Consider the following 18,002-nt stretch of genomic DNA (forward strand, 5'->3'; position numbering starts at 1 on the left):
TCTCCCTTCCTCTCCATCCCCCACTCGCATGCACACACTCTCTCTCTCCAAATAAATAAATACAATTTTTAAAAAATAGGCAAAGGACTTGAATAGACATTTCTCCCAAAAAAGACATACAAATGACCAATAAGTTTATAGAAAGGGAAATGCAAATCAAAACCACAGTGATATATCACCTCACACCTCTTAGGATAGTTATTGTCAGAGACAACAAGTGCTGGCGAGGATACGGAGGAGACAACCCTGCGCACTGTTGGTAGGAATGTAAACTGTTGCAGCCCCTATGGAAACAATATACAAGTTCCTCAAGAGATTAAAAAAAAAAATAGAACTACCATTTGATCCAGTAACCCCCCTTCCGGCTATAGATTCAAAGGAATTGAAATCGGGATCTTGAAGCGGTATCTGCACTGCCATGTTCATTGCAACACCGTTCACAATAGGCAAGATAAAGAAACAACCTAAATGTCCACTGAGGGGCTAACGGGAAAAGAAAATGTGGTATATGCACACAGTGAAATATTATTCAGCCTTAAAAAAAAAAAAAAAAAAAGGAAATTCTGCCATTTGCAACATGGATGGATGTGGAGGACATTACGCTAAGTGAAATAAGCCAGACACAGAAAGACCAATACTGCATGGCCTCACTTGTATGTGGGATCTAAAACAGCCAGACTCGTAGACGCATAGGGTGGAATTTCTGCTACCAGGGGCTGCCAGGGGCCGGAGGTGAGGAAACAGGGAGGTGTTGGTCAAAGGGCACAAAGTTTCAGTTACGGGACGAGATGAATAAGTTCTGGGGATCTCTAACGGTACAACAGAAAGTCTATGAGTAACAGTGCTGTTATTGTACGTTTAAAAATTTGCTAAGACAGTAGATCTTGTGTTACACGCTCTTAACACAAGAGGAAAAACAAAGCAACAAATAAAAGAACATGAGTTTCCATTATTTCACTGTTTGAGGCCAGGGACACGAAGTGTTGTCACATAAATTATCATAGAATCAAAATAACTTAAGAAAGCAGAACAATAGCCATTTTTATTAAACGTGTAATGTATACAGCCCACATAAACGGCGCTGCCCTCACAGACCTCCACTGTTCTTTGTCAGTGACTCTCATTTTCATGACATTGATATGAGAAAGGCCCGGGAAAATTCTCAAGGCTGGTAAGAATATTTGTAGTCTGGTGGGGTGTTGATTCAACCCTGTTAGATAAAGCCACAAGAGTAGTAAGACCTGAAATTCTACCAGAGGCCATGTGGAAAAGCTTTAGTCTAACACATTTGTCAAGACAGAAATTCAACTGAATAGACCGTGCTTAAATATTAGGAGGTAATTACATCACACCTAAATGTAATTAGAGATGAGCTTTTTTTAACTAACTTCGAAGCACAGAATCCTAGGCTTAGAAAGAACTAGAAACCAGAAAATCTAACCTCCTTCCAGCTACAAGAATCCTTCCTCAGCATTGAAGACAGACACATTCATGTGGCCTTTAAATACTTTATGAGAGAAAAGAAGCCTTGTTTTGTGGGATGACCCTTTCTGTATGGGGGGATAGGTCTATTAGAAAGCTCTTTTTTTTCACTATTTATTTTTTTTAATATTTATTTATTTTTGAAAAAGAGAGACAGAGTGAAAGTGGGGGAGGGGCAGAGAGAGAGAGGGAGACACAGAATCTGAAGCAGGCTCCAGGCTCCTGAGCTGTCAGCACAGAGCCCGACGCGGGGCTCGAACTCACAAGCTGTGAGATCATGACCTGAGCCAAAGTCGGAAGTTTAATTGACTGAGCCAGCCAGATGCCCCTAGAAAGTTCTTTCTGATGGCAAGTCGAAATCTGCCCTACTGAGATGTCCACCCATCAGCCAGGGGCTGTTTGGAATATTAGGAACATTATCGGTTACTGAGCCAGACAGAGCTGGGTTTGATTCCAGGACCCACCATTTACTAAGTAAGCAGCCTTGTCCTGAGTCTATTTCCTGGCATATAAAACACTGTGATTCCTCTCCTGCATGTTAGTTGAGGACTGGAGATACTGTGCCTTAAGCAGATGGTGGCTCAGTAGACGGTGACTGGGGATAAACTTGCCCTGGGGATACCTTCCCTTTGCTCGGCTAAAATGCACAATCCTCTCAGCGATTCCTCAGGTCACGGTTGCCAGTGTTGCCTCCTGGCAGCTCTCCATGGTTCATTAAGGAAAAAATTCCTCCACATACATTCTGCCCATGAGCTCCTTCAGAGAGCATCACTTGAAAGAGAGCAGATAACGAATACCTATCTGTTGAACAGATTAACTCTAGAACACGCGGGGCAATCACCAAGGATAAAACGCACAGGCGCTCCGTCTGCTCTGCCACCCAGACGCCGAGCAACAAGTCAGACCTGCACGTCCTGCTCCAACTTGATCTTGATCGTGTTGTACTCTTCGCAGTCCCACACCCGCTGCTTGTTCAGCTGCTTCTCATAGTCCTCTACCTTCCTGATGCGGCTCAGAAGATACTCCAGCTGAAGGCACAGGAAGACAAGGGAAAAGTCAGCCCTGTCCCTGCCCCGACTCAGGGGGCCTGACAAGCATGACACAGGGAAGGGTCTCAAAGTGTCATGGCCCTAGAGAGAGCTGGTCGGCCCTCAGAAGCTCCTGTGCCCCCAAGACTTTGTGTTGTTTCACTTAATCTGGAGCTTCCTTACTTGAGAAACTCCAAGAGGAATGTTCCTTAAGAAATCAGACACGGGGGCGCCTGGGTGGCTCAGTCGGGTAAGTGTCCGACTTCGGCTCAGGTCATGATCTTGCAATTTGTGAATTTGAGCCCCAGGTCGGACTCTGTGCTGATAGCTCGGAGCTTGCAGCCTGTTTCACAGTGTGTGTGTGTGTCTCTCTCTGCCCCTCTCTCTCTCTCTCTCTGTCTCTCTCTCTCTCTCAAAAATAAACAAACATTAAAATTTTTTAAAAAAATAGAAATCAGACACAGACGCTGCGGTCAGACGTTTGTATTTCTCAAAAAGGACCCACTGGATCCGGGTCAAGCTATTTCTTTGTTCTTCGTGCCTCCCAAGTAAAGTGATAACCCCACACCCTTTGAAACATCTTAAAACATCTTGCTGGGCCACAAACATCCATGGCTGGAGTCGATGCCCAGGTTGAAAAGAAGAGAGCCACAGGACCATGGTATTCACCACCACCAGAGACAAATGTCACCACCAGAAGCAGCCACCAGCCGCAGGGCCACACTGATTAACCATGAAGGGCAGTGGTCAGTGTCTGCCATGGCAATCCTCCCCAAGACACAGAAAGGCTAGCAAATTCAGTCCCAGTAGAAATCGTCCCAGCTCCATGGGTCGCCCTTCACGCGTCCGCCAGCCCCTCCCCTCCCCGCCGCCCCTTTACCTCTTTGGCGTTGTGAGCCTGCAGGGCCCGCTCCCATTTCTTCTTATTACTGGTCAGCAGGTCTCGTCGTTCCGCCTCAAATGCTTTCTATGACCAAGAAGGAAGAGGGCCTGGTGTCTGTTTTGATTAGGCAGGTCCCACAGCATCAAACGACTCATAAGTAATGGCACAGTCAGAGCCAAATGCAGACTTGCCAAGTCTCACGGAACCAAACGGCTATGGAAGGAGTTGCATGTTAATTAGTGTTATCAAGTCTGGGCTTCACACAAATTTTGGGAGGAAATGTACCACCTGTCCTGTGGCTCAGTTGGTCTCTGAGGAAGGAGCTGGAGGAAGGGCCGTGTGCCCTTGGTGGCAGTCACAGGGCAAAGCCTGGCATACAACTCAGTCATGCCCAGGGCCGCTGCATTGCTATGGCTGGGGTTCCCACGAAAACAAAGGAGCGTGCTGCTCACAAGGGGTAGGCCTGGGAATGCAGAAATGGGTCTATAATAATCCAAGGAGAAAAGTCTCCACCCTCTTGGCTCCCTTCCATTTTGGAAGGCCGGTCTCAATCTCAATCCTTAACATTTCATTCAAATTCCAAGTATTGATTTCTGAACCTGTGTGACCCCCCGCTTTCCCATGCCCCAGCCCTGGCTGCCATAAATACAGCAAACAGCTCACATACCCCCCTCCTCCACTCTTCTTACCCTTACATGGTTTTATTTTCTTTCAAAGCACTAATCTCCACCTGTCCAAGGATATATTTAGCGGTTTATCTGTTTGTGGTCTAGCTGTCTTCTACTAGAATACAGATTCCCTCGAGGACTTTGTTTTGTTCGTGGCTGTATCCCCAGCCCCTGGTACAGTGCCTGGCATAGTAGCCACGTGAAGAATATTTGTTGGACGAGTGAATGAATGGGTAAATAAGTTAAGGGGCAGAAAGCAGAGGACAAGACAACCGGGCCCCTCCCAGATGTCCCGGACATCCCGGACAGACCCAGCTCTCCTCCCAGAAGGCAGTTCGTTCACACCCCGTTACCTCAATGGAATTGAGCTCCTGACGGAAGGTTTTCATCACATTCTTCACTTGCTCTTCCATCCTCTCCAGGAGCAGGCAGATGTCATCTGACTGCTTCTTCAAATCCTTCACATACTGGTCATCTTTTGTTTTTAACTCCTAGAAAAGAGCATGTCAAAGGTTGGTCGCAAAGTGAGACAAAAGCAAGAGGTGCCAAGCACGCTCCACCTGGACCTCGCTCATCAATATTCGAGAACACTAGGAATCGCAACTGTACAAAGCAAAAGTGGCTTCAGAAGAATCTGAGGACGCCTGGGAGAAGGCACAGGCAGATGGAGCAGAGTGGCCTCAGCGCGGGGCAAAGCCCGAATGAGCGGCACGGGATCAAACCATCCGTGACCACTTGCTGCAAATCTCCCTGTAAGCTCCCAGAGAGCTAAGGCATCCCAGCTGAGCCATTAACACCCAGGTTCCAGCACGGGAGCACAGCTCCTGCAGACTAAGCTCCATTCCTTAACTGAGAAGACGAAACCTGAAAGAGCATTCGCTGTGAACGTACGTCTTTCAAAGGTCACCAGTGATTCTCAAATTGCTAAAAAGCTTTTCCCTCCGGGTGAGTTTGTTGCCCGAGGTGTGCGATAATCTGAGTAATGAAGTAAGACCTCCACATTTTTCCATTCAGGAAGAGCAAACCAATAAGGCAGTCAATTCCCCCCATCAGAGCCCACGTGGCTGGGGGCGAGGGGCCCCCGACCCTTGCCTGCTGTAACTCGCTGATAAGCTTGTTCTTGTCTTCTATCAGCCCAGCGCAGTGCACCTGCTGGGTGTTGAGCATGTCCCACAGGTCCTGGGGAATTCTCTTCCGTTTGCCCTCCTCCCACTTCATGGCGATTTCATCAAATTTGTCCTGGCTGGTCTTGACTTCGTTCTCCAGCTTTTCAAGTCTGCAAATACAAACATGCTCGCCACGCCAGCCCAGCTGTGTCTCCCTCTCTCTCTCTGCCCCCCCCCCCGCAGTCTGTCTCTCTATCTCTCAAAAATAAATAAACATTAAAAGAATTATATTTTTAAAAAAGACCTTCAGTTTTTCCTCAGTGGTTACAGATCAAAGCCTAACTCTTTGGCAGGGCTGGGAATCAACCAAGTCAGTTCCGGCCACAGCCCAAGAGAGGCAGAGGGAAGGTGCAAGAATAAAGTCACCAACTGTATACTGGTAAAGCTAGTCAAGTTGCTGACAGAATTCCTTATGCTGGACAACTAAAAATCTTATCAAGATCATACTGTGTATGTACTCGTGGACATGAGCCACAATGGTCCGGTGGGGAAAGGGGAAGAAGGGAGGAAAGAAAGGAAGGAGGAACGGAAGGGATTCCGAAGGGGCCGTAAAAGGATCCTACTAGACTGTTCGACACAGCCGCTTTCCCATAACTGGGGAGAATTCGGGGAGCCACAGAGGAGATGCCCTCATGTCCCCAGGCTGCAGAGCACGGGGTGGGGGGTCCTCACCTCTGACGCCTTATCTCCCCTTCTTCCACTCTCCTGTGGATCTCCCTGATATCTGCGGCCACTTGGATATTTGTCACCAGCTCAGTGCCACAGAGCAACAGCTTCGCCAGTTTCTGAAAACAGGTAAGAATTTACGGAATTGGAAACACTTTGCACAACTGTCTGCAGCCGTTCTATGCAGCCACGCAGGGATCAAAAGCTACCTTAAGACCCTTAAGAGTAGCGTCTATTTGGCAATCCATTTCCCTCAGGACGTCTGGGGTGTGGTGTCAGGGCTGACGATTTCACAGCACACGTGACTCCGGAGGCACCGCTGTGTATTCTCGTTAGAGTGTGGACCAGCCAACCTGCACGCCGGCGGGTCCTCCGGGCGCATCTCAGCACTCGCCCCCGGTACGCCTCCAAAGTGAGTGACACGGCCAGGGGTCTTTCTGAGAATTCAGCGGGACGGGTGAGGCAGAAAATGGCAGTCATCCTCCGACATCCCTCGTCTTCTTTGAGTAACAGAACCCCCGACGTTAGCTGGACATTTGGCCTCCCCAAGTGGATACACTTCCCAACCTCCTCTGCTGCTAGAATACAGTCCGATCAACAGGACACGAGCCCGAGTGATGTGTGCCGCTTCTGAATCGTGCGGTGAAGGGAGGAGGTGTACCCTCTGCTGCCCCGTCCCCCCTTCTCCCGAGCTGGCGTGTGGCGCTCGAGTACAACGCGATGGGCAGATGAAAGCCACCTAAGGACAGGCAGGAGATGAGGGCCCCAGTATCCAGGAGCCCCCATATCAGCCCTGGACAGTGTACTTATGCTCCGAACTATTAAGCCAACGGAATGAGCTTCCAGGTTTCAGCTCATGTTATGTGGGATCTTCTGAGAGTCTCTGCAACAGGAGAGAACCGCTGCTGCTGGCCGCCCCGCTGTCGCCAATAATGGCTCAGGAAGTTTGCGATTCCGACCCCCCCCCCCTTTAACTCCCTGTTTGAATTCCACACTCCGTGTCTTTACTCCTGGCCTTTGGGTGACCACGTGCTTTCAACAAAAAGTTCAGGTATCCTTAGGCTATGCCTGGGTTTTTCCAAGTCCGTTTTGGAATTCACAAATTCTCCAGCTCTCAAATCATTTCTGAACGAGAACCAATAAACATCACCGCACGAAGGAGTCATTGAGACGATCACAGGTTCTAGCTCATCTCATCCTTCTAAAGACATCTGGAAATGCACTTTTATTGAATACAGAACGGAGCCTTCACCTGGATATCCGGGATATTCCAGACTTTTTTAAATGGCTGCAGTTTTATCACTGGTACCAAATGGTTTTCCATGCCTCCGGAAGCAAAGGCTTTCCTGTAGTTTTGAGTGATTCTCTGTTGTCTGCTCAGACGATGCAAACATGAGAAATTTCTGCATCGAGTATCTCAGACTCAAAGTAAAACTGAAAATGCTACAGTCACCAACAGATCAACAGACCTAGGAAAAGCTAAAACTGTCATTTTCAGATGATACGATTCTATATGTAAAAAATAAACACACAAACAAAAGAAACCACAGGTAAACTCTTAGAATTAACAAGTGAATTTGACAGGGTTAACTGAACATCAGGTCACTATATAAAAACCAACTGTACTTTATTGGGGCGCCTGGGTAGCTAGCTCAGTCTTAAGGTTAAGCATTCAGCTCAGGTCATGATCTCGCAGTTCGTGAGTTTGAGCCCCGCGTCAGGCTCTGTGCTGACAGCTCAGAGCCTGGAGCCTGCTTCGGATTCTGTGTCTCTCTCTTTCTCTGCCCTTCCCCCACTCACACTCTGTCACTCTGTCTCTCTCGAAAATAAATAAACATTAAAAAAATTTAAAAAAAATTGTACTTTTATATACCAGCAGTAAAGAGTTATAGCCTCAACACAGTGTGTGAAACATTGTTGAGCAAAATTGAAGAATACCTAAATAAGTGGAGGGCTATTTTATACTCATGGATCACAAATCTCATTGTCGATATCAATTCTTTCCCAAATTGATCTATAGATCCCATCTGACCTCAATTAAAATCCCAGCAGGTTTTTTGGTGGCAATTGACAAGCTGATTTGTAAAATATATATGGAAATCCAGAGGTTCAAGACTAGCCAAAACAATCTTGAAGAACCACAAAGCTGGAGGGCCTACCTTACCAGATGTCAAGATCTGTCATAAGGCTACAGTAGTTAAAATCCTGTGGAATTGTAATAAAGTCGGACAAATAGGCCAATAGAACAGAATACAGAATCTAGAAACAAACCCACATATGTGATCGCCTGATCACAACAAAGATGGGCAAAATGATGCAGTGGGGAAAGGATGATACATTCTTTTTATTCTTCTTCTTCTTTTTTTTTTTTTTTTAGGATGATCTTTTCAATAAATGGTGCTGGGTCCATTAAAAATCCATAAACAAAGCAGTGAACTTTGAGCCTGAACTTTACACCACATACAAAAATCAATTCTAGGGGCGCCTGGGTGGCTCGGTCGGTTAAGCGTCCGACTTCGGCTCAGGTCATGATCTCACGGTCCGTGAGTTCGAGCCCCGCGTCAGGCTCTGTGCTGACAGCTCAGAGCCTGGAGCCTGTTTCCGATTCTGTGTCTCCCTCTCTCTCTGACCCTCCCCCGTTCATGCTCTGTCTCTCTCTGTCTCAAAAATAAATAAACATTAAAAAAAATCAATTCTAGATAGATTATAGACCAAAATGTAAATGATAGAACAATAAAGCTGCTAAGAGAAAACTTGGAAAGACATCTTTATAAAATTGGAGCAGACCCAGATTAAACAGGAAACAAAAGAACCACCGGTTAAAAATGATTGATAAGGTGCAAAGCCAACGACAGGGGCCCTTCCTGTCCAAGTCTTAGGGCAAAAGTGGTGATTAATATCTGGATATTGAGGAAGGGAGCATTTGGTTTTTATACATTTCTTTTCTATGCCAACACGCTACATGACTTAAGTCCCAAGTGAAAGGGAGCTGGAGAAACTACTAATGAAAACAATATTATCTCTTCTGGTTTACGCTCAAAGAATGCTCAGGATGAACCGCGTATCGGTAGTTTCAAGATCATATCAGTAGAAACTATAACAGTACATTCCAGATTAATACAATATCCTTTTTATCCTAACCAGCAATGTCCAGAGATCCTCGACCCTTTGATGAAGTAACATCAGTAAAAACACATGGCATGACTCTATTTCACAGGAAGCACCAGATCTGGAACAAAAGCACACAGCACTGCGGTCTTCTTTCCACGGCCGTAAAGTATCTTATCCTTAACACCATACCGTGCAGTGCTCTCCGTGTATCTCTATGCTCTGTAATGACCTGCAGTAAGTTGAATATTTTTTTTCTCCAAGTGCACTTCGATTTCTGCCAGGAATCATCTCTCTCCTCTCTGTTTTTATCAGTCCCACTTTTTTTCCGAAGACGCAGCCCACATCCCACTTTCTCCATGTAACCTTTCCCAATCAGCCCCCCCTTGGGGAGCCCTCCTCCTTACCCCAATTCCTACAGTCCCAGTGCCTCTGATATTCATTCAGCAATTAATTAAACGCAGCACTCTGCCAGTTCTGCTTGCTGTTTGCAACTGTTGTTTATTCTTCCTGCACCTCTTGTTCCAAGTCCTTTATTAAGTATCCCAGGAGCGCTGGCATTGCCATGGGAGAGCCATCAACAAATTTCTTTTGATATGGAGTCCGAGCTCTGTACTACTCCACAGGCATACAGAGTGTACACACTGGGGACACTGCAGGCACACACATTTGAAGTCACAGAAGGGAGAAAATGGTCTAAAATTAAAGGCGTGGCACAAACAAGTATTGGACGTGTATCAAGCTGGGACTTGAGATGGTCTTGAAATATGGGAAGGCATCCTGATGAGAGGAGATGAGAAAAGAAAGGTAGAGGAGAGGGGGGAAGAGAGGAGGGGAGGGGCTTAGCGTTCTGGATGATCAGAGGCACACAACCGGAAGAGCAGAGCCCCACTGGAGGTCAGAGAGTGGATCAGCCAAGCCAGAGCCAAGGCCCAAGGTAGGTACCAGTGGGACCGAAGACCGTGAAATTAGGATGGGAACGGTAGGCCCTGAATGGGCAGCCTAAACATTTGGACTTGAGCTTATGAACAGTCCATCAGATAACATGAAAGCTCACTCCTAGAGAGCTCTCAAAATGGGAAAGGTTCAAATTCACTTCCGCCTACAGGCAGGAACATGGGATCTCTATTGAGATTCTTCTAGCAAAGTACAAAAGCCATGACATCACACCCAGCTCCCTAGTGTCCCAGGCTGATGGGACCCATCTGCCACCCAGCTCATACCAGTCTGCTTTCTTCTTTCTGCTTGTAGCTCTTGCTTTGATCTTCCTCACTCTCTTTCTTTCCATCTAAATATTCTCCAAGCGCTTCCCTATGATGGGAGACAGTGGAAAAACTGAAGTTATTTCTAGTACATAGATTCTATATTTAGAGTTTCCACAGCACGTCACGCCATATACAAAAATACATCCCACATGGATAAAAAGTTAAATATTTTTAAAACACGCAATTATAAAAACACTAGAAGTAAACACAGGAGGGAACCCATCTGAGAGTAAGACTAAAGGCGGGGGGAGGGAAATTGAAAGACTTTACTTCCTAACATTTAAAACTCTTCTTGAAAATCAAGGCATAAACCGGTAAAAGATACTTAACAAAATTTTGCCACCTAGAAAATAGTATGGGCTCCTTCAAATCAATACAAAAAAGATAAAATACCAACTAGAAAAACCGGCAAAGGATATGGACAAGGATTTTACAGAAGAAACACATATAGTAAACAGACATTTGGGAATATGTTCAACTTCACGCAGAACCAGAGAAATGAAATTGAAAAGCCTGTGAGGTATTATTTCTCTCCATATCAGAAGAGAAAAGATTTTTTTAATTTATTTTAATTTTATTTTTTATTTTTTAAAATTTACATCCAAATTAGTTAGCATATAGTGCAACAATGATTTCAGGAGTGGATTCCTTAGGGTCCCTTACCTATTTAGCCCATCCCCACTCCCACAACCCCTCCAGCAACCCTCCGTCTGTTCTCCATAATTATGAGTCTCTTCTGTTTTGTCCCCCTCCCTGTTTTTATATTATTTTTGTTTCCCTTCCCTTATGTTCATCTGTTTTGTCTCTTAAAGTCCTCCTATGAGTGAAGTCATAGGATTTTTGTCTTTCTCTGACTAATTTCACTTAGCATGATACCCTCCAGTTCCATCTACGTAGTTGCAAATGGCAAAATTTCATTCTTTTTTTTTTTTAACGTTTATTTTTGAGACAGAGAAAGACAGAACATGAACAGGGGAGGAGCAGAGAGAGAGGGAGACACAGAATCTGAAATGGGCTCCAGGCTCTGAGCTGTCAGCACAGAGCTGGACGCAGGGCTCAAACTCATGGACTGTGAGATCATGACCTGAGCCAAAGTTGGACGCTTAACCGACTGAGCCACCCAGGCGCCCCGAGATTTCATTCTTTTTGATTGCCGAGTAATATTCCATTGTGTGTGTGTGTGTGTGTGTGTGTGTGTGTGTGTGTGTATCTTCTTTATCCATTCATCCATCCACATCTTCTTTATCCATTCATCCATCGATGGACATTTGGGCTCTTTCCATACTTTGGCTATTGTTGATAGTGCTGCTGTAATCATTGGGGTGCACACGTCCCTTCGAAACAGCACACTTATATCCCTTGGATAAATGCCCAGTAGTGTAATGCTGGGTCGTAGGGTAGTTCTATTTTTAGTTTTTTGAGGAACCTCCATACTGTTGTCCAGAGTGGCTGCACCAGCTTGCATTCCCATCAGACGAGAAAAGATTTAAAAGGTGATTAATAACATCAGGTGTGGGCTATGGTGTGGGTGCCCAACTATTCTTATCACTCCATGGCTGAGGGTGTGAACTGTAACAGTATGTCTAAAAGGTGCCTTGGCAAGATTTATCGCAAACTTAAATATGCCTCCCCTCTGACCCAACCATCAAGAATTCTCTACAGAAAGAACTCAAAGAAATCTGTGCAAGTACTCTGAGAAACGTGCAGAATGATTATTACAGCACTGACGACACTAGCAGGAATATGGAAACATTCTTACACACATATCAAGACCAGCCTGTTTAAGAGTTTAGGAGCCAATAGAAGAAAGTATTTTGTAGCCTATAAAGAGTACTATGTGATATCTAGCAGTAAGCAAAGATGTCCACAATAGTTAAGTAAAAAGAGCCAGTTGTAGAACAATATGTAAACTATAACATCAATTTTCTTTTTAAAGTAGGCTTATGTACACATAGGAATATTTTTGGAAGGTGACAGTAGTTATTTAAGGAAAGGGAACTTTACTGAGGACTTCTATTTTCTATATTTTTCTATTACTTGAATTTTACAAACAGTGTGTGTACGTGTGTGTGCGTGTGTGTTAATCAGAAAATGAGACCAAAGCAGAGGGGGTAAAACAGGGTTCTAGATTATGGGCTTCTTTAGAGGAGGCATGGGGGCATGACCCCACCAACCACACCATTACAGCATGGAGGTCCACTCTCTCCTCTGGCAAAGAGTGACCACCAGGACTCCCAGTACTGCCTTAAGACAAATGATGGGGCACCTGGGTGGATCAGTTGGTTAAGTCCATGACTGTTGATTTTTGGCTCAGGTCATGATCTCAGGGTTCATGAGATTGAGCCCCGCATTAGGTTCTTCCATGACAGTGTGGAGCTTGCCTGGGATTCTCTCTCTCCCTCTCTCCCTGCCCCTCCCCTACTTGTGCATGCTCTCTCCCTCTCTCTCTCTCTCTCAAAATAAATAAACAACCTTTTAAAAAATCCTCTAAAAAAAAAAAAGAAAGAAAAATGAAACCATCATCTTAGCATCTCATCCACAATGAAATAAGCAGATCCCTTTGTCTCATTTTTTCTTGATTGTTTTAAATGTTTATTTTTGAGAGATAGGGAGGGAGAGAGGGACAGAGAGAGAGAGAGAGAGAGAGAGAGAGAGAGAGCATAAGTGGGGGAGGGGCAGAGAGAGAGGGACACAGAGAATCTGAAGCAGGCTCCAGGCTCTGAGCTGGCAGCACAGAGCCGGACACGGGACTCAAACCCACAGACCAGGAGATCGTGACCTGACCTGAAATCAAGAGTCAGACACTTAATGACTGAGCCACCCAAGAGCCCCTTTTTTCTTTTCTTTTCTTTTTTAATGTTTATTTATTTATTTTGAAGGAGAAAGAGGGAGAGAAAGAAAGAGATGTAGGACAGAGGAAGAGAAAGAATCCCAAGCAGGCTTCACACTCAGCTCGGAGCCCAACTCCAGGCTCGATCTCGTGAGCCACAACATGACCTGAGCTGAAATCAAGAGTCAGATGTTCAATGACATATCAGATAAAGGGCTAGTATCCAAAATCTATAAAGAACTCACCAAACTCCACACCCGAAAAACAAACAATCCAGTGAAGAAATGGGAAAAAGACATGAATAGACACTTTTCTAAAGAAGACATCCAGATGGCCAACAGACACATGAAAAGATGCTCAACATCACTCATCAGGGAAATACAAATCAAAACCACACTCAGATACCACCTCACGCCAGTCAGAGTGGCCAAAATGAACAAATCAGGAGACTATAGATGTTGGCGAGGATGTGGAGAAACGGGAACCCTCTTGCACTGCTGGTGGGAATGCAAACTGGTACAGCCACTCTGGAAAAGAGTGTGGAGGTGCCTCAAAAGATTAAAAATAGATCTACCCTACGACCCAGCAATAGCACTGCTAGGAATCTACCCAAGGGATACAGGAGTGCTGATGCATAGGGGCACTTGTACCCCAATGTTTATAGCAACACTTTCAACAATAGCCAAATTATGGAAAGAGCCTAAATGTCCTTCGACTGATGAATGGATAAAGAAGATGTGTTTTATATATACAGTGGAATACTACTTGGCAGTGAGAAAGAATGAAATCATGCCATTTGCAGCAAAGTGGATGGAACCTGGAGGGTATTATGCTAAGTGAAATAAGTCAGGCAGAGAAAGACGGATACCTTATGTTTTCACTCATATGTGGATCCTGAGAAACTTAGCAGAAGACCATGGGGGAGTGGAAGGGGGAAAAAAAGTTACAGAGAGGGAAGGAGGCAAACCATAAGAGACTCTTAAATACAGAGAACAAACTGAGGGTTGATGGGGGGTGGGGTAGAGGGGAAAGTAGGTGATGGGCATCGAGGAGGGCACCTGTTGGGATGAGGACTGGGTATTGTATGAAAACCAATATGACAATAAATTATATGCATATAAAATAAAATAAAAAGAATTTAAAAAAAGAGTCAGATGCTCAACTGAGTCATCCAGGCGACTCTTAAATTTTTTCCCTAATACTGACTTCCATTTCCACTCCCTTGTTCAAAGTTCAGCACAGCTCTACATAGTGTTACATCATTTTTGAAATCTGGAGTTGAGATACCACCCCCCCCCAACTCCAAATCGAACCAAAAACTCATTTTCTTTCTTGTCATTTCATTCACTTCCCTGTCCTTATTGAACCTACTCTTTGCCATTACTAAGAAAACTAACTGTTCCATTTTACTCAGGTCTTCAGACGTTGCAGGTTAATGGCTTTCCCATTATCAGACAAAATGCACTCATTCTCTTGACTTTCTACTTAAACCACCAATTAATTGCCAACTCTATTTAAAAAGCCTTCCAACAACTTCCTGAAGCAAAGACCAGTGTTCCAGAAAGAAAAATAACTATGCTACCAACTCTTATTAGCTAGTTTTAACGTGAATCCCATTGCTTCCTTTTACTTATCATTTTTAACTTTCCTAGCACTGCACTGTCCAATATGGTGGCCGCTGTCCAATATGGTAGCCGGCTGATCCAAACCGAAATATGCTGTGAGTATAAAATACAAACTACATGGATTTTGGAGACTTTGAATGAAAAAAAAACAAACAAAAAAAGCAAACTATCTCAATATGATTTATACTGATCACATGTTAAAACAATATTTTTATATAGAAGATTAAATAAAACAAATTACAAAATTTAATTTCACCTCTTTTGTTCACTTTAATGGGCCTACTAGAAAACTTTTTTGTTTTGTTTTGTGTTTTGAGAAATTTACTTATAAGCTTGGTTCAGCAGGAAATTTTTAATTACATATGTGGCTCATATTGTATGCCTTTTTTAAAAAGTTTATTTATTTATTTTGAGAGAGAGAACAAGCCGGGTAGGAGTGAGAAAGAAGGGAGAGAGAAAATCCCAAGCAGGCTCTGCACCACCAGCACAGAGCCCCATGCGGGGCTCGAACTCATGAACCGCAAGATCACGACCTGAGCTGCAAGTCGGTTGCTCAACCAACTAAGCCACTCAGGCGCCCCTCATGTTATATTTCTATTGTTTGATGCTGACCTAGCATATTCCAAAGAAGTTGTTCCAGGCTCTGTCCTCGGGTTTGAGTGGAATCCCTCTTTCAGGAAACTGCTTCCTCACTGCTGCCATACATGTGGTCTCAATGGAGCTGCCATCTTCTTGAATATCCCACCTCCTGACCAATCAAAGTCCCTTCTCAGGAGTAAAAAAATTGGAACTTCATTGATTGTTTGGCTGGGTTGGAAATCATTGCTACTTCAAAAACCTGAAGTCGCCCTGTTTCTTAATCCTTTCTTTGCATGTGACAGTTGTTTCCACTCTGGAAACTTGTAGGCTCCTTCTCTTGGTTCTCAGTGCTCTTGAAGCCACTGCCTCGGCCCCTCCAGCCACCTTAGTAGTCTTTACATTTTAGCAAGCTCCTTTAGCCTGAGTGATCGATTAATTAAACCTTTCTTTGTGTATCTATAGATTATGCATTGCATTGTTTCCCAGAAAGACTCTGGACCAAACCCTCTCACACAACCTTCCCCCACCCCTCCACCCCAGGCACCACCTCTGACCTCTCACTTCCATGATAACGTCTAGCTGGCACCATTGCGTCTGCTCGCAATGAAGAAGTGTTAGGGACCACTGTGTTCTCCTTTTACTGATTCACTGCGCTAAAGTTACTCTAAAAATCTTTGGGCCAGGCAGAAACCTGAGGTGGTTTTTGAACTAGAGTCTGCCCTCTCCCCAGGTGGCCAGCCCTCTGAATAAAGCTCATATTCTTTTCCAATCAAAACTTGTCTCTTGAGTATTGGCTTTTCAAGCTACAGGCAGCTGAAACTTGGGTTTTTTTGGTAACACTGAACTTTCTCGATGGTGTGCCTGTGCGTGGGTCTACTTTCATCCATTGGCTGCACATTTTCAGTCAGGTGTTCCCCACCAGCTGGAAAACTCATAAACTTCAGTTCTAATAAGTTTTCTCAAATGCTTTCAGTGATAATTTCCTCCCCTCTGTTTGCTCTGCCCTTTCTTTAAGGATCCAGAAAGGAGATACTAGGGGCACCTGGGTGGCTCAGTCGGTTAAGTGTTCGACTTTGGCTCAGGTCATGATCTCATGGTTCGGTTCTCGAGTTTGAACCACTCATCAGGCTCTCTGCTGTCAGCGCAGAGCCCCCTTTGGATCCTCTGGCCCTTCTCTCTCTGCCTCTCCCCCACTCACACTTTCTCTCCCTTCCGCTCAAAAACAAACATTTAAAGAATAGAAAGCAATACTAGATCTCCTGGACTAGTCCTCTAATTTTCAAAAATCTTTTTTTCTACTGGTTTCTCTTTCTGCTCTATCTTCTATGTGATTCCACGACCTTTACTTCCCAACCCTTCTAGAGTTTTCCATTTCTGTCACATTTTTCAATTTCTAAGAGCTCTATTTTGTTCTTTCAACAGCATCCCATTCTTGTTCCATGGTTGCAATATCATTTCTTTTTTCTCCTTGGATCATCTTTTTTTTTTTTTTTTAATTTTTTTTTCAACGTTTATTTATTTTTGGGACAGAGAGAGACATAGCATGAACGGGGGAGGGGCAGAGAGAGAGGGAGACACAGATTCAGAAACAGGCTCCAGGCTCTGAGCCATCAGCCCAGAGCCCGACGCGGGGCTCGAAATCACGGACCACGAGATCGTGACCTGGCTGAAGTCGGACGCTTAACCGACTGTGCCACCCAGGCGCCCCTCTCCTTGGATCATCTTAATGATAGGCTGTTGCATCAGTATTGACTGCCCTTTCTTCCTACATAGTCTCAAGTTCCTCTAAGTTGCTTTTTCTGTGTGTTCATTTTGGTGTCTACCTTTCATGGTAAAGACTTTCCTCAGACATCTAGAAATCATTGGCTACCTTATCCCCATAAGACTGAAAAGCTGAACGAAAGCTCTGAATGCAAGGGTGTAGCTCAACAGTGAACTTCAGTGCCGGACAATCTACTTGGATGGCCTGGTGTGCAAATCTGGCTTTCAGTGCCTTTAAATCCTTCCTTGCAGGCTGGTCAGGTTCTACAGAGAGATGTCAATCTCCTGCCTGCGAGGTGAAGCTCCAACTGCCCAAATTTCCGGAATGGGCAGAAGGAAAGCAAGGTCTCGTCTCCAGTGTGCACATGGTCACAGAACCCCCTTGCTTTTTTTTTTTTAATTCTTTGTTATTTGAGAGAAAGAGAGTGGGTGGGTGTGAGCAGGAGAGGGGGGCAGAAGAGAGAGAGAGAGAGAGAGAGAGAGAGAGAGAGAGAGAGAGAGAGAATCTTAAGTAGGCTCTATGCTCGGCCAGACACAGAGCTCGATCCCATGACTCCGGTATCATGACCTGAGCCAAAATCAAGAGTCAGACGCTCAGCCGACTGAGCCACCCAGGTGCCCCCCTTTGCTTTGAGGACAATGCTCTTGCCTCTTCTCTGTCCAGCATGCCCCAAACCACAGATCCTCCCTTTTACTTCCTCCAGACTCCCAGTCTTTTGTGCAAGGTGGGAAAAAGGTTCTTGACACCCAGCTATTAACTTTCCAAACCTTATTTTAGTCCCCTTCTTCTCCTCTTCTTCCATATGAAGGTGATGCTTCCGATCTCCTGGCCTTTTGCAGACTTACTGCAGAGTAAATCAAGGGGGCGCTCAGCTTTCCTCACTACCAGTGTATATTTCCATATTCTTGAATCTGCTAAGCCATCTACCATCTGTCCTTAC

The 18,002-nt window shown here is 44.9% G+C and overlaps 1 protein-coding gene across 3 annotated transcripts in view; it reads right to left on the bottom strand.

Annotated features, from left to right (window-relative positions):
• DRC1 (dynein regulatory complex subunit 1) overlaps positions 1 to 18,002 on the bottom strand; it is a 41,303-nt gene that overhangs the window by 19,621 nt on the left and 3,680 nt on the right. Inside the window, exons 2-7 of one of the 3 annotated variants that reach the window (XM_023252025.2) lie at positions 10,225 to 10,312; positions 5,900 to 6,012; positions 5,154 to 5,337; positions 4,415 to 4,552; positions 3,391 to 3,477; positions 2,388 to 2,510 (exon numbers count right to left, since the gene is read on the bottom strand). In XM_023252025.2, coding sequence (XP_023107793.2) covers positions 2,388 to 2,510; positions 3,391 to 3,477; positions 4,415 to 4,552; positions 5,154 to 5,337; positions 5,900 to 6,012; positions 10,225 to 10,312 — 733 coding nt within the window. Of the gene's footprint in view, positions 1 to 2,387; positions 2,511 to 3,390; positions 3,478 to 4,414; positions 4,553 to 5,153; positions 5,338 to 5,899; positions 6,013 to 6,102; positions 6,832 to 10,224; positions 10,313 to 18,002 lie in introns of those variants that run through there. The other 2 variants (XM_023252026.2, XM_045054829.1) reach the window with 2 other exon arrangements.

Source organism: Felis catus, chromosome A3 (assembly GCF_018350175.1).
Source record: "Felis catus isolate Fca126 chromosome A3, F.catus_Fca126_mat1.0, whole genome shotgun sequence".
Classification (NCBI taxonomy): domain Eukaryota; kingdom Metazoa; phylum Chordata; class Mammalia; order Carnivora; family Felidae; genus Felis; species Felis catus.